The sequence below is a fragment of the Gouania willdenowi genome, chromosome 5 (genome assembly GCF_900634775.1).
Source record: "Gouania willdenowi chromosome 5, fGouWil2.1, whole genome shotgun sequence".
Classification (NCBI taxonomy): Eukaryota; Metazoa; Chordata; class Actinopteri; order Blenniiformes; family Gobiesocidae; genus Gouania; species Gouania willdenowi.
Window position 1 is genome coordinate 18,442,266 of NC_041048.1, and position 20,909 is coordinate 18,463,174.

The 20,909-nt window shown below is 40.6% G+C and overlaps 1 protein-coding gene across 3 annotated transcripts in view; it reads left to right on the forward strand.

Moving 5' to 3' along the window:
- Positions 1-20,891, forward strand: part of crocc (ciliary rootlet coiled-coil, rootletin) — a 35,378-nt gene extending 14,487 nt beyond the window's left edge. For 2 of the 3 annotated variants that reach the window (XM_028447302.1, XM_028447301.1), the window contains exons 14-37: positions 73-255; positions 1,447-1,591; positions 1,670-1,816; positions 4,006-4,236; positions 4,325-4,518; positions 4,594-4,721; positions 5,390-5,559; positions 5,653-5,832; positions 6,594-6,728; positions 6,947-7,090; positions 7,269-7,507; positions 7,586-7,745; positions 8,976-9,143; positions 9,219-9,642; positions 9,718-9,881; positions 10,253-10,373; positions 10,546-10,709; positions 11,020-11,235; positions 12,624-12,848; positions 12,936-13,085; positions 13,814-14,014; positions 15,358-15,489; positions 17,666-17,839; positions 20,308-20,394. In XM_028447302.1, coding sequence (XP_028303103.1) covers positions 73-255; positions 1,447-1,591; positions 1,670-1,816; positions 4,006-4,236; positions 4,325-4,518; positions 4,594-4,721; positions 5,390-5,559; positions 5,653-5,832; positions 6,594-6,728; positions 6,947-7,090; positions 7,269-7,507; positions 7,586-7,745; positions 8,976-9,143; positions 9,219-9,642; positions 9,718-9,881; positions 10,253-10,373; positions 10,546-10,709; positions 11,020-11,235; positions 12,624-12,848; positions 12,936-13,085; positions 13,814-14,014; positions 15,358-15,489; positions 17,666-17,839; positions 20,308-20,394 — 4,282 coding nt within the window. Of the gene's footprint in view, positions 1-72; positions 256-1,446; positions 1,592-1,669; positions 1,817-4,005; positions 4,237-4,324; positions 4,519-4,593; positions 4,722-5,389; positions 5,560-5,652; positions 5,833-6,593; positions 6,729-6,946; positions 7,091-7,268; positions 7,508-7,585; positions 7,746-8,975; positions 9,144-9,218; positions 9,643-9,717; positions 9,882-10,252; positions 10,374-10,545; positions 10,710-11,019; positions 11,236-12,623; positions 12,849-12,935; positions 13,086-13,813; positions 14,015-15,357; positions 15,490-17,665; positions 17,840-20,307 lie in introns of all 3 variants that reach the window. The other variant, XM_028447300.1, reaches the window with a different exon arrangement.
- The last annotated feature ends 18 nt before the right edge of the window (positions 20,892-20,909 follow it).

The following is a 20,909-nucleotide window of genomic DNA, read 5'->3' on the forward strand; positions in this document are numbered from 1 at the left end:
TTTGTGTCTGTAGATACCACAGAGTATTTATTTACCCATAATGTGTTTTGTTTTATGCACTGACCACTGCAGTGAGAAGGTGAAGCTGGAGAAGGCGGTCCAGGAGGTGAAGAGCAGCGGTCAGATCCAGCAGATGGACTGGGAGAAACTTAATCAGACGGTGGCGTCGTTGCAGCGAGAGCGAGAGCGTGAGAGGGAGGAGAAGGAGGCCGCCATGCAGGAGAGAGAGCGGGCGAAGGCTGAAGTCCAGAGGCTGTAAGTAGGCTAATGGATGACGATTAAGTGAATGGGATGTTCACACTAATCCACTGACCAGACGAGAGCTGACCGTGCACTATGCACACACTCAGAGAGAGAGAGAGAGAGAGAGCGCGGTTTAACAGTCCTGCAGAGGAGCAGGAAATGCCCTTTGACCCTCATATCTGCATCATCACGACGACTGAGTTATCAAACCTTCACTAACTACTGCATCGATCGTTCTTTCTTTCTTTCTTACGACGTATTTGGGCGACATTAAAATAAAATAAAAAATCTGAGCACTATGAGATTAAAATCAGAATAAAGTTGTAATCTTATGATAGTTAAATTGAAATACAAACAGGATCTTGTCTGCATTTAGTTCTTTAGGTTTTGTGGAGGAGAAACTGGCTGGAAGTGGTCAAGGTCTGGTTCTGAGCGCTATACCATTACAAGCATTTTGAGATACGGCTTTATTGTCATAAAATTACGACTTTAATCTCAAAATATTGCGACTTTAATCTTGAAATATTACGACTTCATCCTCATAAAATTACAACTTTATTCTCAAACAGAATTTTTTTGTTACCTGGAAGCCCTTTGTAGATTATAATATGTAAAACTCTTTTATTTTGATGTGTAATTGGCTATCTATTGATTTAGAAATATATTGTCATTTGAAAAATGTCTGTCTTTTTATTTTATTATTATTTATTTATTGTTTTTTTTTTTCAGAGCCTGGGGAGGGGGGGAGGGAATAGGGTATTATATAATGTAAAAATACTGTACTGTTTATAATTATTGTGAAATTGATGAAGTTAAAAAAAGACTGCAATCTCAAAATATTATGACGTTATTCTCATAAAATTACAACTTTATTGTCAAAATATTACGACTTTAATCTTGTAATGCTCAGATTTCTTTTTATTTTAATGTGGACTTAATACGCCGTTGTACTTTCTCTCTTTCTTTCTTTTTACTTATTTATAAATGATAAATAATAATAATTATTTTCCAGCCCTGTTGTCAAAAAGTACAACGATTACAGTATTAACAAAGATTTTCCTCACTGATCTGTTGGTGTTTCCTGCTGCTGCCTAATGTCACGTTCATCACACTTACGTTCCAACAGTTTGAATGATGTCTTTCCTGTACTATTTAACTACACTCACAGATTCTGTGTGACGCCCTTAAAACTCTGTGTTGCAGTCAGAAGCAGTGCGATCACTGTGAGAGTCGAGCCTCTTCTCTTCGTGGAGAGCTGTCCGTAGTCAAAGAGTCGCATCAGCAAGCAGAGGTGGAGAAGCAGCTGCTGGAGAGAGAGCGATGCCAACTGTCCGAGGCGCTCACACGGGTGGGAGGACAGATTGTTTCTACTTTTACCTCAGAAGAGTTGTTTTTGCTTTACTTGTTTGATTGTTGTCCTTCCCAGGCTGAGAGCAGCAACACGGAGCTGTCACTGGTGCTCAACAAGCTCCAGTCTGAGGACGCAGCGCTCAGAGACTCTCTGGCCAAGATGGAGAGTCTGAACGAGAGCCTGACTCAGGACAAAACAGACCTCAATGCCTACATTCAGCAGGTAGGAAGAGCTCAGGGAATAATTACCACCAAGTCTGAACTTCTCTAACAGTTTCAAGTTAAACTTTAAAGTAAAGCTACTGTTTACGCACGCATTTTAATAGTTTGAATCAAATTGAACGAATAAACTATGTATGTATATTTTGTGCAATATTACATATCGACACATAGGTTTTTTTTTCACGTTTTTTTCTCTCTCTTGGTGCAATAATATTATGCTTAAACACATCTATTAATGCTAACCATGTGCAATAGGTCTATGTGCAATAATTAACTACAACTAACCAGGCCACTGGTTAGTTGTAGTTAAGCTAAATGTCTTTATATATGAGTCTTTGTATTTTATTGTACTGTCCATGCTGTCTGATTTTTTTCCCCCAGTTTTTTAAATGTATTTTCTGTTGTACACAACATTTGGCACATTTACATATTTGCCCATTAATGTCCCTTGTCACAAATAAAAAAAATGAAAAATAAAACAGAGGATCTTAACCTCTGTGACAAAAGGACTTAACTCAGGACTCAACAATAATCATTGGGTTGTCACACTCCTACTTTTTCAAGACAATTTATTGTTAAAGGGGACATATCATGCTAAATCCACTTTTTTAGCCCTTAAATGCATTTTGTTGTATATTTAGAGTGCTTAGAAGTACAGAAAAAATCTAATTAGTCTTTTCAGGTGCTCCGTAGATATCTTTATATTCTGTTTTGCTCATATTTTTCAATCAGTTTCGATTTTTCTATTCTCTATTACGTTTTTTTGAACTATTACATCACAGTATTTGCAGCAGAACTGCCAAATTAGTACATCAACTCTAGGTCCAACACTTCGAGAAATCCGCCATTTTTATTTCTCGCTTTTATTTTGTAGTCCAAGCTCAAGGATGCTGAAGTTACGAGAGGAAAAGTCAAAATGTTCGGTTGTTGGATGTAGTAACCCACACGCTTCATTACACCGTCTCCCAGCATCAGAACCTTTTCGAAGTGCCTGGTTGAGTTTTATTTTTCACGGTAATGTACCCACATCTGTGGGTAAGGTCATTTTTGTGTGCGCGAAGCACTTCAAGGATGACTGCTTCTGCAACCTCCACCAGTATAAAGAAGGATTTGCCGAAAGACTTTGTCTGATTGAGGGTTCAATTCCTTCTATCTTTGGAGACGACGAACAGAGCACTTCGGTAAGCTGTAAATAACGCTAAAAAGTGTGATGATAAGACGTCCCTGTCATTGTTTTGTTAGCATTAGCAGTTGCACCGTCTTCAGACTTCATATGTTAGCGCTGTGTGCTCGTTTTAGATCCTTGATGATATGGCCTACGTGATTTAATTTAAGTCTAAAGTTTTCATTAGTCATTTCATTTTGCCATTTTTGTCTTTGAAAAGACTGTATTAAAATGCATTTCGTGACGTTAGCTTGGCGCTAGCGTTAGCTCGGTGCTTGTGTTAGCTCACTTGTTAGGGTTCTGCACGTTCATCATCTTCATTTTCATCTCGCTCTGCTGGGTCAGACTCTGGCTCAAACATGTAAAGCTGGATGGACAAGTCTTCTGTTGTTGACATTTTGTAAATAACCTCTGAATAAAAAGTTTATGTGCCGCTACATAGCCGTATCTCTTCTATCAAACTACAAAAAATAGCCGAGCAGGGTGGAGTTGAACCGAGTGTCACCTGAAGAGGGGGCGGGGTATAGAGTGTCTCATTTGCATTTAAAGAAACCGCACCAAAACGAGTTGCTCTCAGAAGCACATCAGAAAAGAGGTAGAAAAGGGGTCTGTGGAGCTGTAATAATGAGGAACAGTATGTGTGATTGCTGTGTGCTGTTGAACTGTCACTGCATGGAGTTGCTCCGTTCCTCAGACAAAGGTCTTCGCTGCCTTTTTTTTTGCTGGCTCCGCCATGATATAAGTTTGAGAAAAGTGAATTTGTAGACAACTGAGTGCAGCCACGGGGCTGGTCATAATCTAGCATTAGTTTGTATTGGGCTGCTGTACAGCAGTACGTCTTGCCACAGGGTCAGAGGCAGGGAAAGTTGCAAGTGCTGTTTTCTGGCAGACAACAGGGTGGAGATGAAAGACCCCCCAATCACCCCATAAATACTTGTAATACCCTCACAGGGACTATGAGAAGGATTTATTAAGGTGCAAAAGTGACTTAGTTCTGCTTTAATATGCAAGCTCTGTCTCCAAAGCTGGAGGTGGAGAAGACGCTCCTGCAGGATAAGAGACGTGAGGCGGACCAGGAGAAGCTGACCATCAGAGATGAGTTGCTTCGGCTGGAGCAGGACAGGCTGGAGCTGGATTCAGCACGCCTGACGCTGCACCAATCGCTGCAGGACACTGAGCTGAGCCGTGTGGGTATGGAGGCAGAGATCCAGAGTCTCAGGGCGGAGAGACTTAAACTGCAGGAGAAAGTCACCCAGGTCTGAGTCTTCATACATGCCTGATATTATGTCAAGATCTTCTTTTACATTAAATGTTTCCATAGTCATGTATTCTCTTTATTGACAGCTTTGTGCTGAGGTGACCTCTCTGGGTTCAGAGTTAAGTCTTGCCAAAGGAGAGGGTCAAAGGAACGAGGTGGCCTTGGAGGAGGCCGGCCGCAGTCGTGCTGATCTGGCACGAGACAAAGCTGCTCTGGTGGTGCAGCTGACGGCGTCTGAGAGGGAAAACTCGGTGCTGTCGGAGGAGCTGGCTGCTTTCAGGTTGGAGCTGTCTCTGCTCAGACATAAAGTTTGTTTGTAGCTAAGCTGCTACTGTAACGTGATTGTAACTTGCAGGTCAGAGCGCGAGTCTCTGGAAACCAGTTTGTTTGACACGCAGCAGCAAATCAATCAGATGGAGTCCCGGAGAGAGCAGCTGGAAACGGAAAACCAGAACCTGCGAGTTCGCTGTGAGGCAACTGCAGGTGGGAGGAAATCAATCCACATTTATTCATATTTTACACACATTTATTCATAGAGTACTTCAGAAGGTATACAACCATAACTGTTCAAGCCATCTAAAAAAGAAATAATGCTACAATGTTTCTATGCTGCAGCACCATGGTGCAGCGGTTACCACGTCTGCTTCACAGCAAGAAGGTCTTGAACTTTGAACTCGTTCATGTAGAAAATTTACTTTCCCAACACTGGTCGTAGTTAATTTTATGTCGTCTGGATGTGTGCGGTGAGTTTCCTTTTTTACAGGATGCTCTGACACTTTAGCCTCTGTTGAAACACGTGGTTAGGCAGACAGAGCGTCCTACTTACCAAAAACTAAGAATCAAAGTCTTAAAGTCAAATCAAGGAACTGTGACAAAGAGAAGGTGACGAACATGAACAAAGTCACCCTTTATGAAGGTCTCAAAAAATGGGTTTCAGCCAATGAACATCTTCTATTACAACACCACTCCTTTTCCTTTGTACTACCCTCTCTCTCAAGTGTAACACCGTCCTTCCTTTTTCTGTTTCCACCTAATAAAGTTTAGCATACTCCACCTTAGGGAAGGCGGTTGACAGCCACAATTATGCAATATACAGTATTAAACGTTATTTATTTTGTTAAAATGTCATTATTTTCCTTTTTGTCTTGCAGCTGAGTTGAGGCGTGTGCGCTCTGAGGGAGAAAGTGCACTGGCTCAGTCCGAGAGGGATAAACAAGCTCTGATTCAGAACCTTAGTGCTGCTCAGCTGGAGTTCCAGCAGGCTTTACGTAAGGCCACATCCGAGCATCAGGAAGAGTTGGAGAGGATCGTCTCAAAGAAGGTACGAGGACTCGACTGGACGTATTGAGTAGCTGTTCAAAATATAGCAAAATCGTTCTTCAGTGCGTGTTGTGCGGTCTGTTGTGTCTGACAGGAGGCTGAGCATCACAGCGTGTCGAGGGATCACGAGGTCGCGCTGTGGAAACTGAGGCAGGAAATGGAGGAGCAGCTCCAGCGAGCGAGGAGGGAGCAAGAGGAGCTGCAGGACGAGCTGAGCAGTCTGCAGCACAGCAGGGATCAATGTCTGCTGCAGGCAGAGGCAGAAAAACAACAGGTTTGCTCTAAAGCACTGACTCTTAAGTTTACATATATTACTGCTCTGCCACGTAACGTTGATTTAACCAAATGTTTAAGTGATCCTTGATCACCATCATTTAGGATATTTTACATCACTAAATGGTGAGGGTGTAAATTAATTTGGTGATAAATCGAGATATATCCAAAAAATGTTCAAATCAGTTTTTTTTTAGTTATGTTTTTAAACAGAAAACACTAATATGTACACGCCCGGTCACTAGGTGTCAGTGAATCAGAACCACGTCAGACCTTGTTAAACTGCCTCACGTTAGTGTTTTATTTTTATTTTTTTTAAGAATTTATGAACTTAACAGAATCAGAATTTGTCGTAGATGCAAAAGTTAAACTTTTTTTAAAAATTTAATTTGACAGTCTGGTAAACATGCCACTTTTTTATACTGGTACTTGTTAGTTACCATTTACTTGGTTTGTAAGTTTATTAAAAAAAAGGAAATAAATTATATTTTATACCATTTCGTACTTGTAAAGGTGAAATTTGTAATTGTTGATATTATGATATATCTCGATGTATATTATATAGTTTAGTATCGGGATATATGTAGATTTATTGTATTGTGACTTCATGGTAATGCACTGAATGTTCTTTTAATCAGACACAGGCTCAGATTTCTCTTTTATTCTGCGCTTGTGTATTTTCTCTGCATTTTTTAAAAAACCTTGCAGCTCCCAGGCCTGTCCTTTACATTCTCGTTGTATCTTCTTATCTTCTCTTTTCAGGCGCTGTCTTTGAAGGAGGCAGAGAAGGCCTTTTTATCTGACAGGGTGTGCAGTCTGCAGGCTGAGCTGACAGCTGCAGCCCTGGAGGCTGCGCGTGTCTCCAGAGAAGCAGCTCAGGACAAGGAGCATGAACAGGTGACCAGAGACTGTTTAAATATTATTCAGATTGATTTACTATTTCTGACTTTTGAAGTGGTTTGCATTAGAAACACGTTTATATATTATTAGTGAATTAAAAAGGAACATAAACAACAGCTTTTACCTGAAATGTTCACGTAGACATAATCCATGTGTGGCAGCACTGATGGAGGAGGAGGATGAAGTGCAGTGACTGCTGTTTTTCTGTCTCTCAGATCAGGGTGGACTCCCTGACGTCGGAGCTGCTGGAGCTTCGCTCTCAGTTAGAAGACACAAGGTCTGCTCATATGAGAGATCTCCAGAGTTTACGCGAAATGGGTACGGATCTGCATTCACGTGAAGGCGTCGCTCTGAAAGAGGTGAAGCATTAACCTCAAAAGTTACTCATAAGAACTTTAATTTCGTTAACACACACATGAAACACGGTTTTAACAGGAAAAAGGTTGCTCAGAGTTCAAGATGAGATCTTGACGACCATGTGAAGGATCTAATAACAATGTCTGCTGGTGTTTGTTCTGTGTGACTTCTGTCCTTCAGCTGGAGGAGTGCAGAGCTTCACTCTCAGCCAATGAGGAGAGTCGGGACCAGCTGAGGAGAAGTCTGCTGGAGACTGAGTGTCGTCTGAGCCAAACTCAGGACGAAGCAGAAAACCACCGCAGGGAGGGGGCGGAGCTTCGGCGCAGCCTCTCTGACATCATCAAAGAGAGGGATGCTCTCAGCCAATCAAATGCTCAACTAAGAGAAACACTGCGGAGTGCAGAAGCAGAGAGAATCAGGTAGAAAACAAAGATTCACTCTTAGGTTTTACTGCTCTATGTGTCCGTGCGTGTGTTTTGATGTTTTGTGTTTGTCAGTGTGAGACGACAGTGTGAAGAGAAGGAGCAGAGGCTCTCTGTGCTCGAGGAGACCTTCTCATCCTCCCAGAAGGAGGTGGCGGAGCTGCGTATGTGCCTCAGAGAAGTGGAGAGGTCGCGACTCGAGGGCAGGCGGCAACTGCAGGAGCTCCGCAGACAGGTTGGACCTAATGTTTCATCATCAACACCTCTGCCTCCTCCACACAGACCATCTGATTCTTAGTCAGTCGCAGATACATCACTGAGGAAGGTGCATGGTGTAAGTCAGGGATGTCAACTTCGTTTTAGCTCAGGGGCCAAATTCGGACCAGTTGGATTTCGCTGTGCCCTAGTTTGCACTTTCGTATAAATGATGTGTAAAATATGTAAGGCACAGACAATATCCTTAACAAACTTAAATTGTCTCTAAATTTCCTTTATTTTTTTTTACCATTATTTATTTATTTTGTAGATATTTTTGTAGGATTTTGGAGAAAAAAAGGGAATTCGTTCAACAATTTGAGATTATTGGTAAATGAATCATGGGAAAACTCTAAGCCCTGACAATATTGAAAATTTTGCTTGAATTTTAGCAGAGATACAGTATCTACTACGGAATTAGTTGGTAATTTACACAATAATTCATGTTTTCTCTGTCATTGTTACTTTTCCTTTGGATTGGATGTTTTAAAGCAGTGATTCTAAAACCTTTTTGGCTCAAGGACCCCCTTTCTCCAGCTTTTGAATCCAAGTAAGGCAAGGCAAATTTATTTGTATAGCGCATTTCATACACAAGGCAACTCAATGTGCTGTACATGATAAAACATTCAACAGCTTAAAATCAATAAGAACATTTAAAATCATCAGTAAAATCAATTAGAATCATCAACAAACACATTACATCAACAATATGACCAAAAATCTCCCTCTCAATCATATGCAGTAGAGAAAAAAAGTGCCTTTAACTTTGATTTAAAAATGTTCACAGTACCCCCTTTGTCCGACTATTTATGTGTGTTGTTGGTATTTATTTCAATTGTTCTCTCTCAGTATGTGTGATTTTGGTGTCTTTTGGTTGTTTCTCTGTTATTTTTGTGTATTTTGTTGTTATTTGTCTTTTCTTTTTATCATTTAGTATATTTTTCACTTATTTTGTGTGTTTTTTGTTGAGTTGCTGGTTATATTTAGTATGATTATCATTTTTCACTCAAAATAAACATTATAAATACAAAACGACGTATTTTTAATGCTTTCATTTGTTAATTTTCCTCTCCCTCTCTCAAGTACCCCCTGTAGTGCCATTGCGTACCCCCATTTGAGAAACACTGCTTTGAAGGGCTGGATTTGGCCCCCGGGCCTTGAGATTGACACATGCGGTGTAAGTAATGGTGCTGTGTTTTTGTGGATTCAGCTGAAGGTTCTGGAAGGAGAGAAGGAGCAGAAAGGGAGGGAGGTGGCCGACCTGCTAACTCGTTTGTCGCTTGAGGAGCAGAGAGAGGAGGAGAGGAGCAAAGAGACTTTCACCTTCAAACAGAGGCTCAGTGAAGCTGAAACAGCCAGAGACTTGCTCAAAAAGGAGGTGAGCTTCAAGCAAAAAAAAAAATGTATTTTCACATTCTTGCTGTGTGAGAGTTAATGTTTGGTCCCTCCTTAGCTCTCTGTAATCCAGAAGCATCTGCTGGACTCTGAGGTGGGCTGGCGGAGCTGCGAAAGAGAACTGACTGCACAGCTGCAGGAGGCCCGCGGCTGCGAGAAGAAGCTCCAGGATGATGCCAAGAACCTGTCTCTACGTGCTCAGGTGGCCCAGGACTCTGCAGCCCAGTTCAGCCTGCAGCTGAGCGAGGCCCAGGGGCGACTGGCCGCCACCGAGGCCGAGCTGACCCGAGCGGAGGCCAGCAAGAGGGATCTGGAGTTCCGTCTGAGCAGCCTGCAGTCGGCTCTGACCAGGACGCTTGGCATCGGGGCGAGTGGCAGAGGAGGGAGGGGGAGGAGTCCAGGAGGGAGCTCCACGTCACCGGGAAGTGTATCACGTCACCACAGCGTCTCACCACTGCGCTCCTCCTTATCTCCTGCCAAAGGTATCACAGTCTTTTCTCATAGAAGTGATGTCAGAGTTCAAAAGCCTTTAACTCTATTTCTTTCATTAATGACAGAGCTTCAAATCAGCACCCTGGACAACACTTTGGGTTCTGAAGCAGCGTCCCCTGAAAGAGGAGAGACACCACTGCCGCTCTCTCAGTCAGACTTGGACCCTGAGACTCTGCGCAGTGGTCTGAGGGACTTTCTTCATGAACTGCGTGAAGCCCAAAAAGAGCGGGTACCTGAACCACAGGCCCTACAGCCAAAACACACATTCTAGTGCATTTTTATATCACAATTTTCTGGTGACCCCAAAAAAGTTTTTCTAGAATTATATACAAATACAGAGTAGCCAGGATTATTGTACAAAAAGTGAAGAGATGTGCCAGATCAGATATTTTTATACTTTTTCTTTTTTTTCTTTATACTGCATTTTATTTTAGCTGGATTTATATTTAATAAAAGTGAAATTATAGAATACAGTTGTTTGAGATTGTGTGTTGTGCTTTCTAATTTGAAAAGCACCACATGGGGTCACGACCCCAAGGTTGAAAATCACTGTTGCAGTGCCTAACAACACGTGAGTGACTTTTTTGGTTGGTTTCAAAGGATGACTTTGGATGCCAGCTGGGAGCACTGCAGCGGGAACTGGAGGAGCTAAAGGGTGAGCGGGACTCTGCCCAGAGTCGTGTCTCTCAGCTGCAAAACACCTTACAGGACTACCAGGAGGGTCAGTACCCAGGGTTTACATTTATCTCAAAAATGTGGAATCATTTATATCGTCTCAAACTGGATGGTCCATGTTCATTTTACACTTAACTTTAAGTCCTTTAACGTTAAGTTTTTCAAAAGTGTAGCAGATGAACACAAACTTTGCTTCACTGTTTTGTTGTTAAACGCAGAAAAACGAACCCTGGATGAACGACTGACCACCACCCAGATTCTGCTGCAGCAGCAAGAGGAGGTGCTGAGGAGAGGAGACAGAGAGAGGAGAGCAGTCAGCGAGAGGCTGAGGGATTTAGAGCGGACGCTGCAGGCCATGGAGACGGAAAAGAAGCACACACAGGTACACAAACGCACACACACGCAGCAACACACCCGTGTGTATCTGTCACACAGCAGTGACCCGTGATCCCGTGCAGTCACCATATGACAACACGAGCTGTGAATATTTATCCGTCAGTGAATGTGACAACAACATGTGCTGCAGAGAAGCACACAGTGTTCCACCTTAGGGAGTTCTCCATATGTTGAGCAAAAGAAACAAAGTCAGGAGAGGATTATTAAAAAGATGAGAAGTTAAAGTGTTTCAACATTGATAAAAACTATACGGTTTGTTGCGTGAACTCACGGTTCTGTGTGTCCTCACAATCCAGGATCAGTTAAATACGCAGCGGGTGATGGAGACGCGTCTGGAGACGGAGAGGAGGCGACTGCGGGAGGCGCTGGAGGCTGCAGAGGCGCGCGCCACCCGAGTGGAGCTTGTGAGGCGCAGCCTGGAGGGAGAGCTGCAGAGACTTAAACTGAGCCTGGGAGACCGGGAGGCTGAGAGTCAGGCTTCACAGGAGCGACAGGACGCTCTGCTGAGACAGGTTAGAGAGTCCATCATAATCTCAACTGTACAACAATGCTTAAAACTGGCTGCCTGAAAAAAAACTACAACCAGTGACTGTATTAGTATTGTGTCCTTAAATTTCAATTTCTTATTTACCTTGTGACTAGGAATGTAACGATTAATCGTAAGGCAGTTAAAAATCGATTCATAGGTATCACGGTTGATATTGATTTTCTGAAAATTGAATCGCAGTACTTTTTTAACCAGCAGAGGGCGCTATCCACAAGTGTAGGCGGCGGGTGGAGTCTGCTAATACTTTCTTTCTGGCCGCCTTCTACTCTTAAATATGTTAATAAATGATTCATTACCCCTTTAACACCGAAAGAATATCTGTAATATTACTTGAATATCTGTAAAAGTCACGTTTTTCTATTAGCTCTGTCTGCTAGCATAGCTTCTCTTCTTCACTGCAAGATATCTGCATGCCAACCGACCACTGTGTTACCAGCGCCCTCTGCTGGTCCAAACAAATATGACGTAATTATTTTTTTTTTTAAAAGTCCAATTGTTAAGGCACAAAATACATTTTCAGTTGCACTTTTAAAAAGAAAAAGAGCTATTATGCAGTTTTGCATTGTTTATTATAGAACCAGAATTTAAATTAATAGGCTTCATTTTCATTTGTATTATTCCTTTGTTTATTTCATTCAAGGTTTATTTTTAGTTAAATTGCATTATTTTGAATAGTTTATCAAGGAATTCTTTTGACAATGAAAAATAAAAGGAAAATAGTACAGTATTTTCTAAAAAAAATTTGTCTACAGTCCCATTTTGTAAAATAAATCGTGAGAGAATCGTATCGTGAACCCAGTATCGTGAATCGAATCGTATCGGGAGTTGAGTGAATCGTTACATCCCTACTTGTGACCCATTACAAGACACACTTTAAGAGCTTAGAGACCATTGTGTCAGTCTGAACCTCCACAGACTGAAATTGCTCCACTTTGTTTCAGTTGGACCCTGAATTTGAATTTATCGCTTATTTAAAAGGGACAATGCACATTAATAAAAAGACATGCTGTAAATGAGCCAGAGTTAGCCAAACTAGGCTAGTTTTCATCTGGTGTCCCCGGCCAGATTTTAAAAGGCAACCTAAAATGTAAAAGGTAGTAAAATACAGAGAGAATATAATATGACAAAAGAGAACATCTATGACAAATTAAAAAAAAAAATTACTGATAAAGCAAAGCACCAAGCCTGGACTAGAATTTTCATAATTGCTACACAGTGAATTACAACACAGTTCAAACTAAATAAATAATCCATACTTAACATAAGAGAAACAATGTACAAAAAAAAAAAGCTAAATAAAATAAAAAGCTGTCAGAGTGAACATAATTGGTGAACATTACCTGATGTTTGCAGGTGGCGGAGGGAGAAGCGCGTGTGTCCCTGCTGCACAGAGAGGTGGAGAGGCTGAGCCAGGCTCTGCTCAGAGCTCAGGACGGGGAATCCGTTCTCCGAGAGAAGACGGCAGCTCTGGACCAGACGCTGCAGGAGGCAGCAGCCAATCACAGCAGCACGCACAGTCGTCTGGCTGCTTTGCAGAAAACGCTGAGCTCAGCTGAGCAGGACAAAAAAATCCTACAGGTTCAGTGAGCTCGAAGCAGACAGATGCCTTGGAAAGGCCTCAAGAGAAATTTGTCATGTGATCTTTTGTTTCCCTGGGCTGTTCAGGATCGAATAGACGAAGCTCAGGCATCGTCAGCTGAAGCCAAACGAAGCGTGGCAGCGCTCACAGAGCGAGTGCAGAGCTTGCAGACCCAGCTGGATCACAGCGAGCTACGACGACAGGAACTGGAAGTTGAGCTCAACAATGCTCAGGAGGTTAGAGAGAAACTCATTTTCTGAAAAACCAAAAAAGGATCCCATTTAAACTCTGTTGTCTATGGGTGTGAAAAAAAAGTTGATTTCATGATATCTTGCGATTTTTTTGGGTGTCGATTTTAAATCAAATTTTTTTTTTCTCGATTTTTTGTTTTGTTTTTTTCTTATATTTAATAAATATTTTTCTTACTGTATTTTTCACATTTTCATGGATGTGTGTTTTCTACTGCTGGAGACATTGCTGTGTGGAGACAGTGTTTAAACTGATATAATAGGATAAATTATGTTTTGTTATTTTTGTGCAGTCAGTAACTCAGGGTGCTTTATCCTTTATGTTCTCACTTACAGTTGTTACAATTCTGTCATTATGTTGTCATGGTGTCACTTTATTTTATGATGCCAGTGTGTAACACTGCATTTTCTTTTTGTCAGTGAAAATGTGTGAAAACACTAATAATAAATAATAAATAGGATGTTTTGAAGCAAATAGTTTCAATTTGTGAACTCTGAATGATCAATATCTTCTGATGAACATATACAGCAACTTGATTTTTCATCTCTACGTTTAATTTTGATATTAACTGGGCAGAATATTGCAAAAAATATCGTGATATTGTGATAATATTACATCGTGACCCAAGTATCGTGATACGTATCATATTGCAACATCCTTGTCAATACTCACCCCTACTGTTGTCAGTGTTTGACTCTGAGCATCCTCTTGTCAGGCTCTACGGCAGCGTTCAGCCAGCCTGGTGGAGGCTCAGCGCAGCTCGCAGTGCGTTCAGACAGAGCGAGCCGCTTCAGAAGAGCGACTGCGCGGGCTGCAGAGAGCAGTGTCCTTACTGGAGACAGAGAAAAAGGATGCAGAGAGACAAGCTGTGAGGCTGGAGAAGGACAAGAACGCACTGAGAAACACACTGGACAAGGTGAGAGCTTCACAAAGTAAAATGTACGACAATCAAACATGTTGTAAACAGTAGGATCAGCTTGATTGTAGATTGATTTTACATTCATAGTGGTTAGTTACTGCTGTCATTTAAGACATTAGTGACCAGAGGTTTAAAAAGTACTGATATCTCTTACTCAAGTAGAAGATTGAATTTGTACTCAAGTACAAATACAAGTAAGCCAAACATAAAATACTTGAGTACAAGTAAAATATATCTCAATTAAATAATATAGTCAGTTTCAGCCTTTATGTTTATTGTTGGTAATAAATCTTGCCACAATTCCCTTAAATACAGTAAACATCTCATGTAAACTTAAAAAAGAAGACATTAAATTTTGCACAATTGGATCTGAATTTGTTTTCTACAAATGTATCTGTATAAAATAAAAGGGTTATCAAAATGTAAAATATTTTTTAAATAAAATAACACCAATTAATTCAATTTAAAAAAAATAAAAAAAAGATTCTCAGGCTGAAATAACCAGCATTCAATGCTGTCTTGGTGTAGTGCATTACGTTTAATCTGATTGGTCGGCTATGATGTGATGCATTGATTGTTTTCTGGTCATTTTATTTTTTGTAGTTTCACAATGTCTGTTGATCATTTGAAAACAAAAAAACAATGATTTACTCAGTAACAGTTGGGTGTAGAAATGTAAGGAATTACTTTCATTCTTATAAAACGCACTTAAAGCTACTATCTGGAGTTTCTGAGAAACGTCTCGATGTCCCGCCCTAAACAGCCTCACTTCCTCCCCCTGTCTCTCCCAATCTACCAGAAGCCACACCTCTACTTTTCTGCACGTGCATCGCAGAACATAACAAGGTTGCATTGGGTCACATTGATATATGTCTATGGGTCAGGTAAGAGGAAAAATCATATTTACCTGTTTGCTGTTGTGACGCACGGCCTTGTTTCCATGCACAGTTCTACATTCACTTTGATTGACAGTGTTAAAAACAGGAAGTCAAAGCCTATTGGCTGGGCACACACGGCGATCGTTTCCATTTGTATAGGGGTCTATAGGACGAAGGAGCGACTTATATACATTAATGTATATGAATGACCAACGGCAGTAGACCATAGTAAAAGACTAGTTAGGTATTTTTGATTTTTTTGCATTTTAAAGGAATCATACATAAACATAGATTTCTCAGAAACTCCAGATATCAGCTTAAAGTACAAATAAAATTACTGATTTCGAAAGTACCCATAAAAGCAACTCAATAATAGTAACGTGAGTACTTGTAATCCATTGCTTTCACTTCTGTTAGTGACTTTGTGTTTGAAAGTGTCACTTCTTCATCAATCTGGTTCAGGTGGAACGTCAGAAGCTGAAGGCTGAAGAAAGCACCATGCGTCTGTCTGCAGAGAAAAGCCGTTTAGATCGCAGCCTAAACACAGCAGAGCAGGAGCTGCAGGAGGCTCAGCAGCAGGTCCTGGTGCTGCAGGTGAGCTGATGGTCCTCTAATCTCCTCCAAGCAGCTTTTATTACACATCAACAATCAGACACAACAGACAAATTAAACCCAATATTCAGACGCTCAACAAAAAGTTGCACATTTTGTGGCTTTGCTACAGTTACTTGTGTATATCAATCAGGGAATGTTTGCGATGTGTTTGACTACTTTAGGTAAAGACCAGCTAAATGGTAATAGTGCACTAATTTATTACATTGATGACACATTTATCCAGAGTTTGCCCTAAAGTCATCTACCAGTAACGGTGTTAGGGTTGCGTGAGGCCAGAGTACAACCCAAAGTAAATCCCACTTCTAAAAAAAACTCAAAAACACGACATCAAAATTTGACAAAACTAAAAACACAACTGACCAGTTCACGGTGAACACCAATCAGACATCACAAGAACAATGCAGTAGCGCCATCCAGGGTTCAATCACACCTCCAACGTGCACAGTGTATTTATTTCATCAGAAACACATGTGGGGAAAACACAGACAGGAATCCCTAACCATCAGACGAGACACAACTACAAGCCAGAAAAGAACAGAAGATATTACAGACAATACTAACCCAGGTGAACAGAAACAAATAGAAAAACACCCAACAACTAACCTGAGAAGCTGACAGTGAGCAGTGATAGGTGAAGGCTTTAACAGGATGTTTGCTATAAAAGAAAATAAGCATTAGTGTATGAGGAAATTTGAAAAGAGAAGAACTTATCCTCCCCGACACCAACCGCCAGTTGATATGATCATAATAATAATTTATTATAGCTGGTAGACAGCATTGTTTGGGGCCAAAATGAATTCTGAGTAGCAGTGTAAGAAGATGACATTCTAATGTGCATTTTGGGGCTTGAACTCACAATGTCTTGCATAAGAGACGATGCTCTATCTCACTCAGTTAATTAGCCACAGCACAGTTATACAATGAACTTTGTCTTGCTCATTATAGGAATTCTACAGCCGCAACGATTCGTCAATAAATCAATAAGTCAGACTCATAATTAATCAACTATTTCAAGATGGGACATCCTCTATGTCAGTGGTTCTCAAACTTCTTTGGTTCAAGTACCGTCTTTCTCATATTTCTGAATCCTTTGTCCCACTGCAACATTTTTGCTCAGAATACTTTGAAAAAAAACAACTTTAGAGCAAAATGATGGAATAATGAGTGATAACACACATTTTAAAGAATGTAATTTTGTAAATAAGCGGAATGAAACATTGTTTAGTGCTTCATGATTAAATCTACTTCTATAGTTTTTATCATTTCCCGTCATCTCCAGCCTTGTATGGGACCAAGGCTGTTCAGTTCATGTTATAATAAAGATCATTTCCATCATCATTATTGTGATTAACATTATAAAACCCCAAATTTGTAATTAATTTGTTAATTTTCCACTCTCTCTCTCTCTCAAGTACCCCCTGTAGTGCCATTGCTTACCCCTAGGGCTACACGTACCCCACATACCCCGATTTGAGAAACACTGCTCTATATAATAATAATAATAATAATAATAATAATTAAGCCTTTTTGACATATATGTACAGGTTCATACACAAAATTTGTTCTCTGCATTTGACCCAACACTCATTCATGAGGAGCAGTGAGCAGCCACAGTGTAGCGCCCGGGGAGCAGTTAGGGTTAAGGGACTTGCCACCACTGCCCTATGTCACTGAGCTAATTGACAGTTGGAAATGTCACATTCTGAACTGTTTGCAAAGGAGTGGCAACACCCAACACACTTTAACTAGTTCCAAAGGATCAATGTCGGGAACAAAGAGCAGGAAGACTGAAACCTACTGTGTAGAAAGGCCGAACCCAAACCTAGTCACAAAAAAAAGAGGTTTGATTTCATTTTTCATTTATTTATTAAGCACAGAAATACTTTAAAGAGGCCAAAAGATAATCTTCTTCGAAATCATCACTGAAGTGGTTTGTTTCAGATTAGATGTATGTCTCAAATCAAAGTTGTTTCTAGTCTCATGCTTTTTCCGTTCAGGCTGCAGAAAAGCTGGAATAGCTTCAGTTTCAAAATCATTATTTTCTTCAGTAAAAACACGAACATAATAATAAGTATAATTTAAATGAAAAGAAAGACAAGGTTCAAAGCCTCCATTGTGTGTGTGTTTATCTTTTGGGTGTCTGTGTGACCCTCAGACTCAGCTGGCTGAGACAGAACAGTCTCACGGTCTGTGTGAAGGTTTGGCCAGACAACGTGATGAAGCCCAGCGAGACGCAGAGCGACTGAAGAGCAGCTTCAGGGACGTAGAGCGGACGCTGGGCAGCAGAGAGAGAGCTCACCGACAGCGAGTCAAAGGGCTCGAGGAGCAGGTGTGCACGCACACATGCACGAGCACACACCCACACAGCTTGACTCGCTCACATTAGCGTCTCCTGTCTTTGGAGCAGGCTGAGGTTGTCCTTTTCAGTTCATGCGTTTTAAATGCCATTGTTGGGCTTCATCATACTAGTAACTAACGGCAACTGTTAGCAGCTTTGCTGTCTTACTGAACTGGGATTTACTAATTATTGTGGTATCAGTCATCATCATCAACCTCGGTGGTCACTCATATTCGATTATGAGGTCTTGAGGGTCTTGAAGTGGGCATGGAGACCAATTCTGAGCCTGGTGATTTGGGTTACTCCTTCATTTTATAGTGTAGCCTCTGTTAAAAACTCCACTGGCAGCTGAGGCGATGGTTTATCTCATCATCAAATGACTTTTGATCAGTGCTGGGAACGTTACTTTAAAAAAGTAATTAGTTATAGTTACTCACCTCTTGTTCCAAAAAGTAACTGCGTTAGTAACTGAATTACTCTATAATAAAAGTAACTCATTACCAAGGAAAGCGTTACTGTTAAAAAAAAAATAGTTGCTACATGTCAAATAATTCAGATTTTTTTTTAGATGCGTGTGTCGTTGTGAGGTGTTTCATTAAATTTGAGTTGCTGACAACGGATGTCGACAAATTCTTCACTCCTGGATATAATGAACACTTCACATACATGTTCTTGCCTTTGACCACAATTAATTTAAAGTAGTGTTTGTATCGTCACCTTAAAAATGACAACTTTTCATCAGACTGCTCCACGCTCGCCATCTCTGCTGCTTCATCCAATCTGTAGTGTCTGTGTGTGTCGCGTGTGTGTGTGTGTGTGTGTGTGTCGTGTGTGCTGGCACGTTGCCTTAGCCAATCATAATCGCTCACCTTGTTTTTAACCCGCCTCCTCACAACAGCGGAGTCAGAAGCCGGGGATGCTTTCGGATAAAAGTTTATTCAATCAATACCTGTAACGCACCACATTTAACGCTCAGTAACAATAACGGCGTTGTAACGGCGTAAAAAGTAATTAGTTAGATTACCCCGTTACTGAAAAACAGACGCCGTTATTATAAACGTCATTATTCCAAACACTGCTTTTGATGACAGAATGCTGCCAGGAAATGGGACATGGACTCTTTTTTTTTTTTTTTTTAAGTCTTTTCAGGTTAGAAGATGAAAATACTGTGTAGCGTTCATTAATCTTTATTTATTCCTTTATTTCCAACAAGCTTAAACACAGAAACTGTCAACGAATGTGAAAGCAAAGGCACGGTGCAGGTTTGAGGCAGGGCTGAAGGAAGCAAAGTTAATCTTGTTCATCCCTGTTTACATCTTCATAAAAGTAGCTCGATCTTTAAGCACAACCCTTAAATGTTTGAACATGAAACTAAACATGTTGTGGCGGTTTGGATGAATGAGACGGAGTCAAGCTTTAGGGTTTCTGGTCAGATGCGGACATGTGGTTTATTATGTCAAAGGGTTTTGGGCGAACAGACCGGTCTTAGATTCGAAGGTAAACAAGCTTTCAGCGTGTGTCTCAGTGAATCCGCTGCTGTTCAGTGCTCTCAGTGCGTTTCCATTACCCTTGGAAATGTGCAAAATCAAAAAAGTGCAATAAAAACTGGTAATGGAAACACCTGAATTTAAAAAAAAAAAAACACTCAAATATCCCAAAAAGGTTTTTATACTTTCATGAGGAGGACTTTCATACATTTTGATATTGAAATTTGTCACAAAAGCGCTATGGAAACTCTTTTTCTGCAAATACACGTCACAGAACGTGACTCACATGGTCATATGACCACCTCTCTCTGAGAAAACAGTGCGGTACGTGTAGACAGAAGAGGAGACCAGGACATCTCTTAGCATTAGACTTATTATTATTAGTGCCACATTAGACGTGAAACAACAAAGGAACACAGTGTTCTAAGGAGATTCTGAACGTCCGTCTTCCTGCACGGGAGTTACGAGGCTTTTGTTCATAACAACCTTCAATGGAAACACATTCAAATCGCAATTTTACTTTGTTGACATTTAGAAATATCCCTTTTATTTTGCAAAATTCTGTAATGGAAACCCATCTACTTGATATTTTGCTGATAGCGGTAGTCATAATATACTGTAGCAGGACTTCCTCAGGCAGAGACCTTTGTGAGTGCTATCAGTGTACAATGGTATCTGGCCTGCTTAGGGCAGTTTGATCAGAACTGACCAGGAGAGAGTTCTGTAATTACTTATCAATATATGATCAGGCATTGCTTTCAAAGCATACACACTCAACAAAAACCACTGTAAATTAAGTACAAAGCACTAATTCAGTCGTCCAGTTCTTTACAGCTGATCAGGAGTGATTGTAGTTGCATTTGAATAGTGTTCATTTTATTCAAATTTTTGTGTCTATCTTTCATCTGTTGAAAATGCTGTAATGATTAACTAATCTGATCCTGGAATAATCCTAACCTGTCATGGCTGCAGGTTTCCACTCTGAAGGAGCAGCTGCAGCAGGAGATGAAACGACGGCAGCCCTCTCTTCCTTCCTCTTTACTGTCCACGGGGAACTGAGGAATACGCGACACACTGCTTAATATACCCAACAGATCTTATACCGTTTGCAACACTAACTGTATAGTTTAAATGAAGTCAGAAGTCTTTAGATTTTGAAACACTGAAATTTGTATGATTTTGTCATTTTAAACTGTAACAATTTAAAGACTGCACTCATCTTCCAGCTTGTGTCCGCGAACATTCAGGTTTATGTTGGAATCTCACCTTTTAAAGCTTATTTCAGTTTTAACAGAAAATGAAGAGGGTCCTGTTTAACTGATGGTGTTAATCGTGTAAAGTGGGTGGAAATTTGAAGGCAAAGCCACAGTATTTTTGTATTAAAGTAAGTTTTACTAGATGTATGTATATTTTGTTTTACACTAACAGATTAATAAAAAGCTATCCTTAAATTGAAAGCGGCAGTGGAGGCCAAAACTGCAGAATAACTTGTCATGGATCATTAAGGTCTTTCATAATCACAGAGCTGACTTGTGTTATTTGTGTCGGGATCAATCGCAGACTGAACAGTTTTA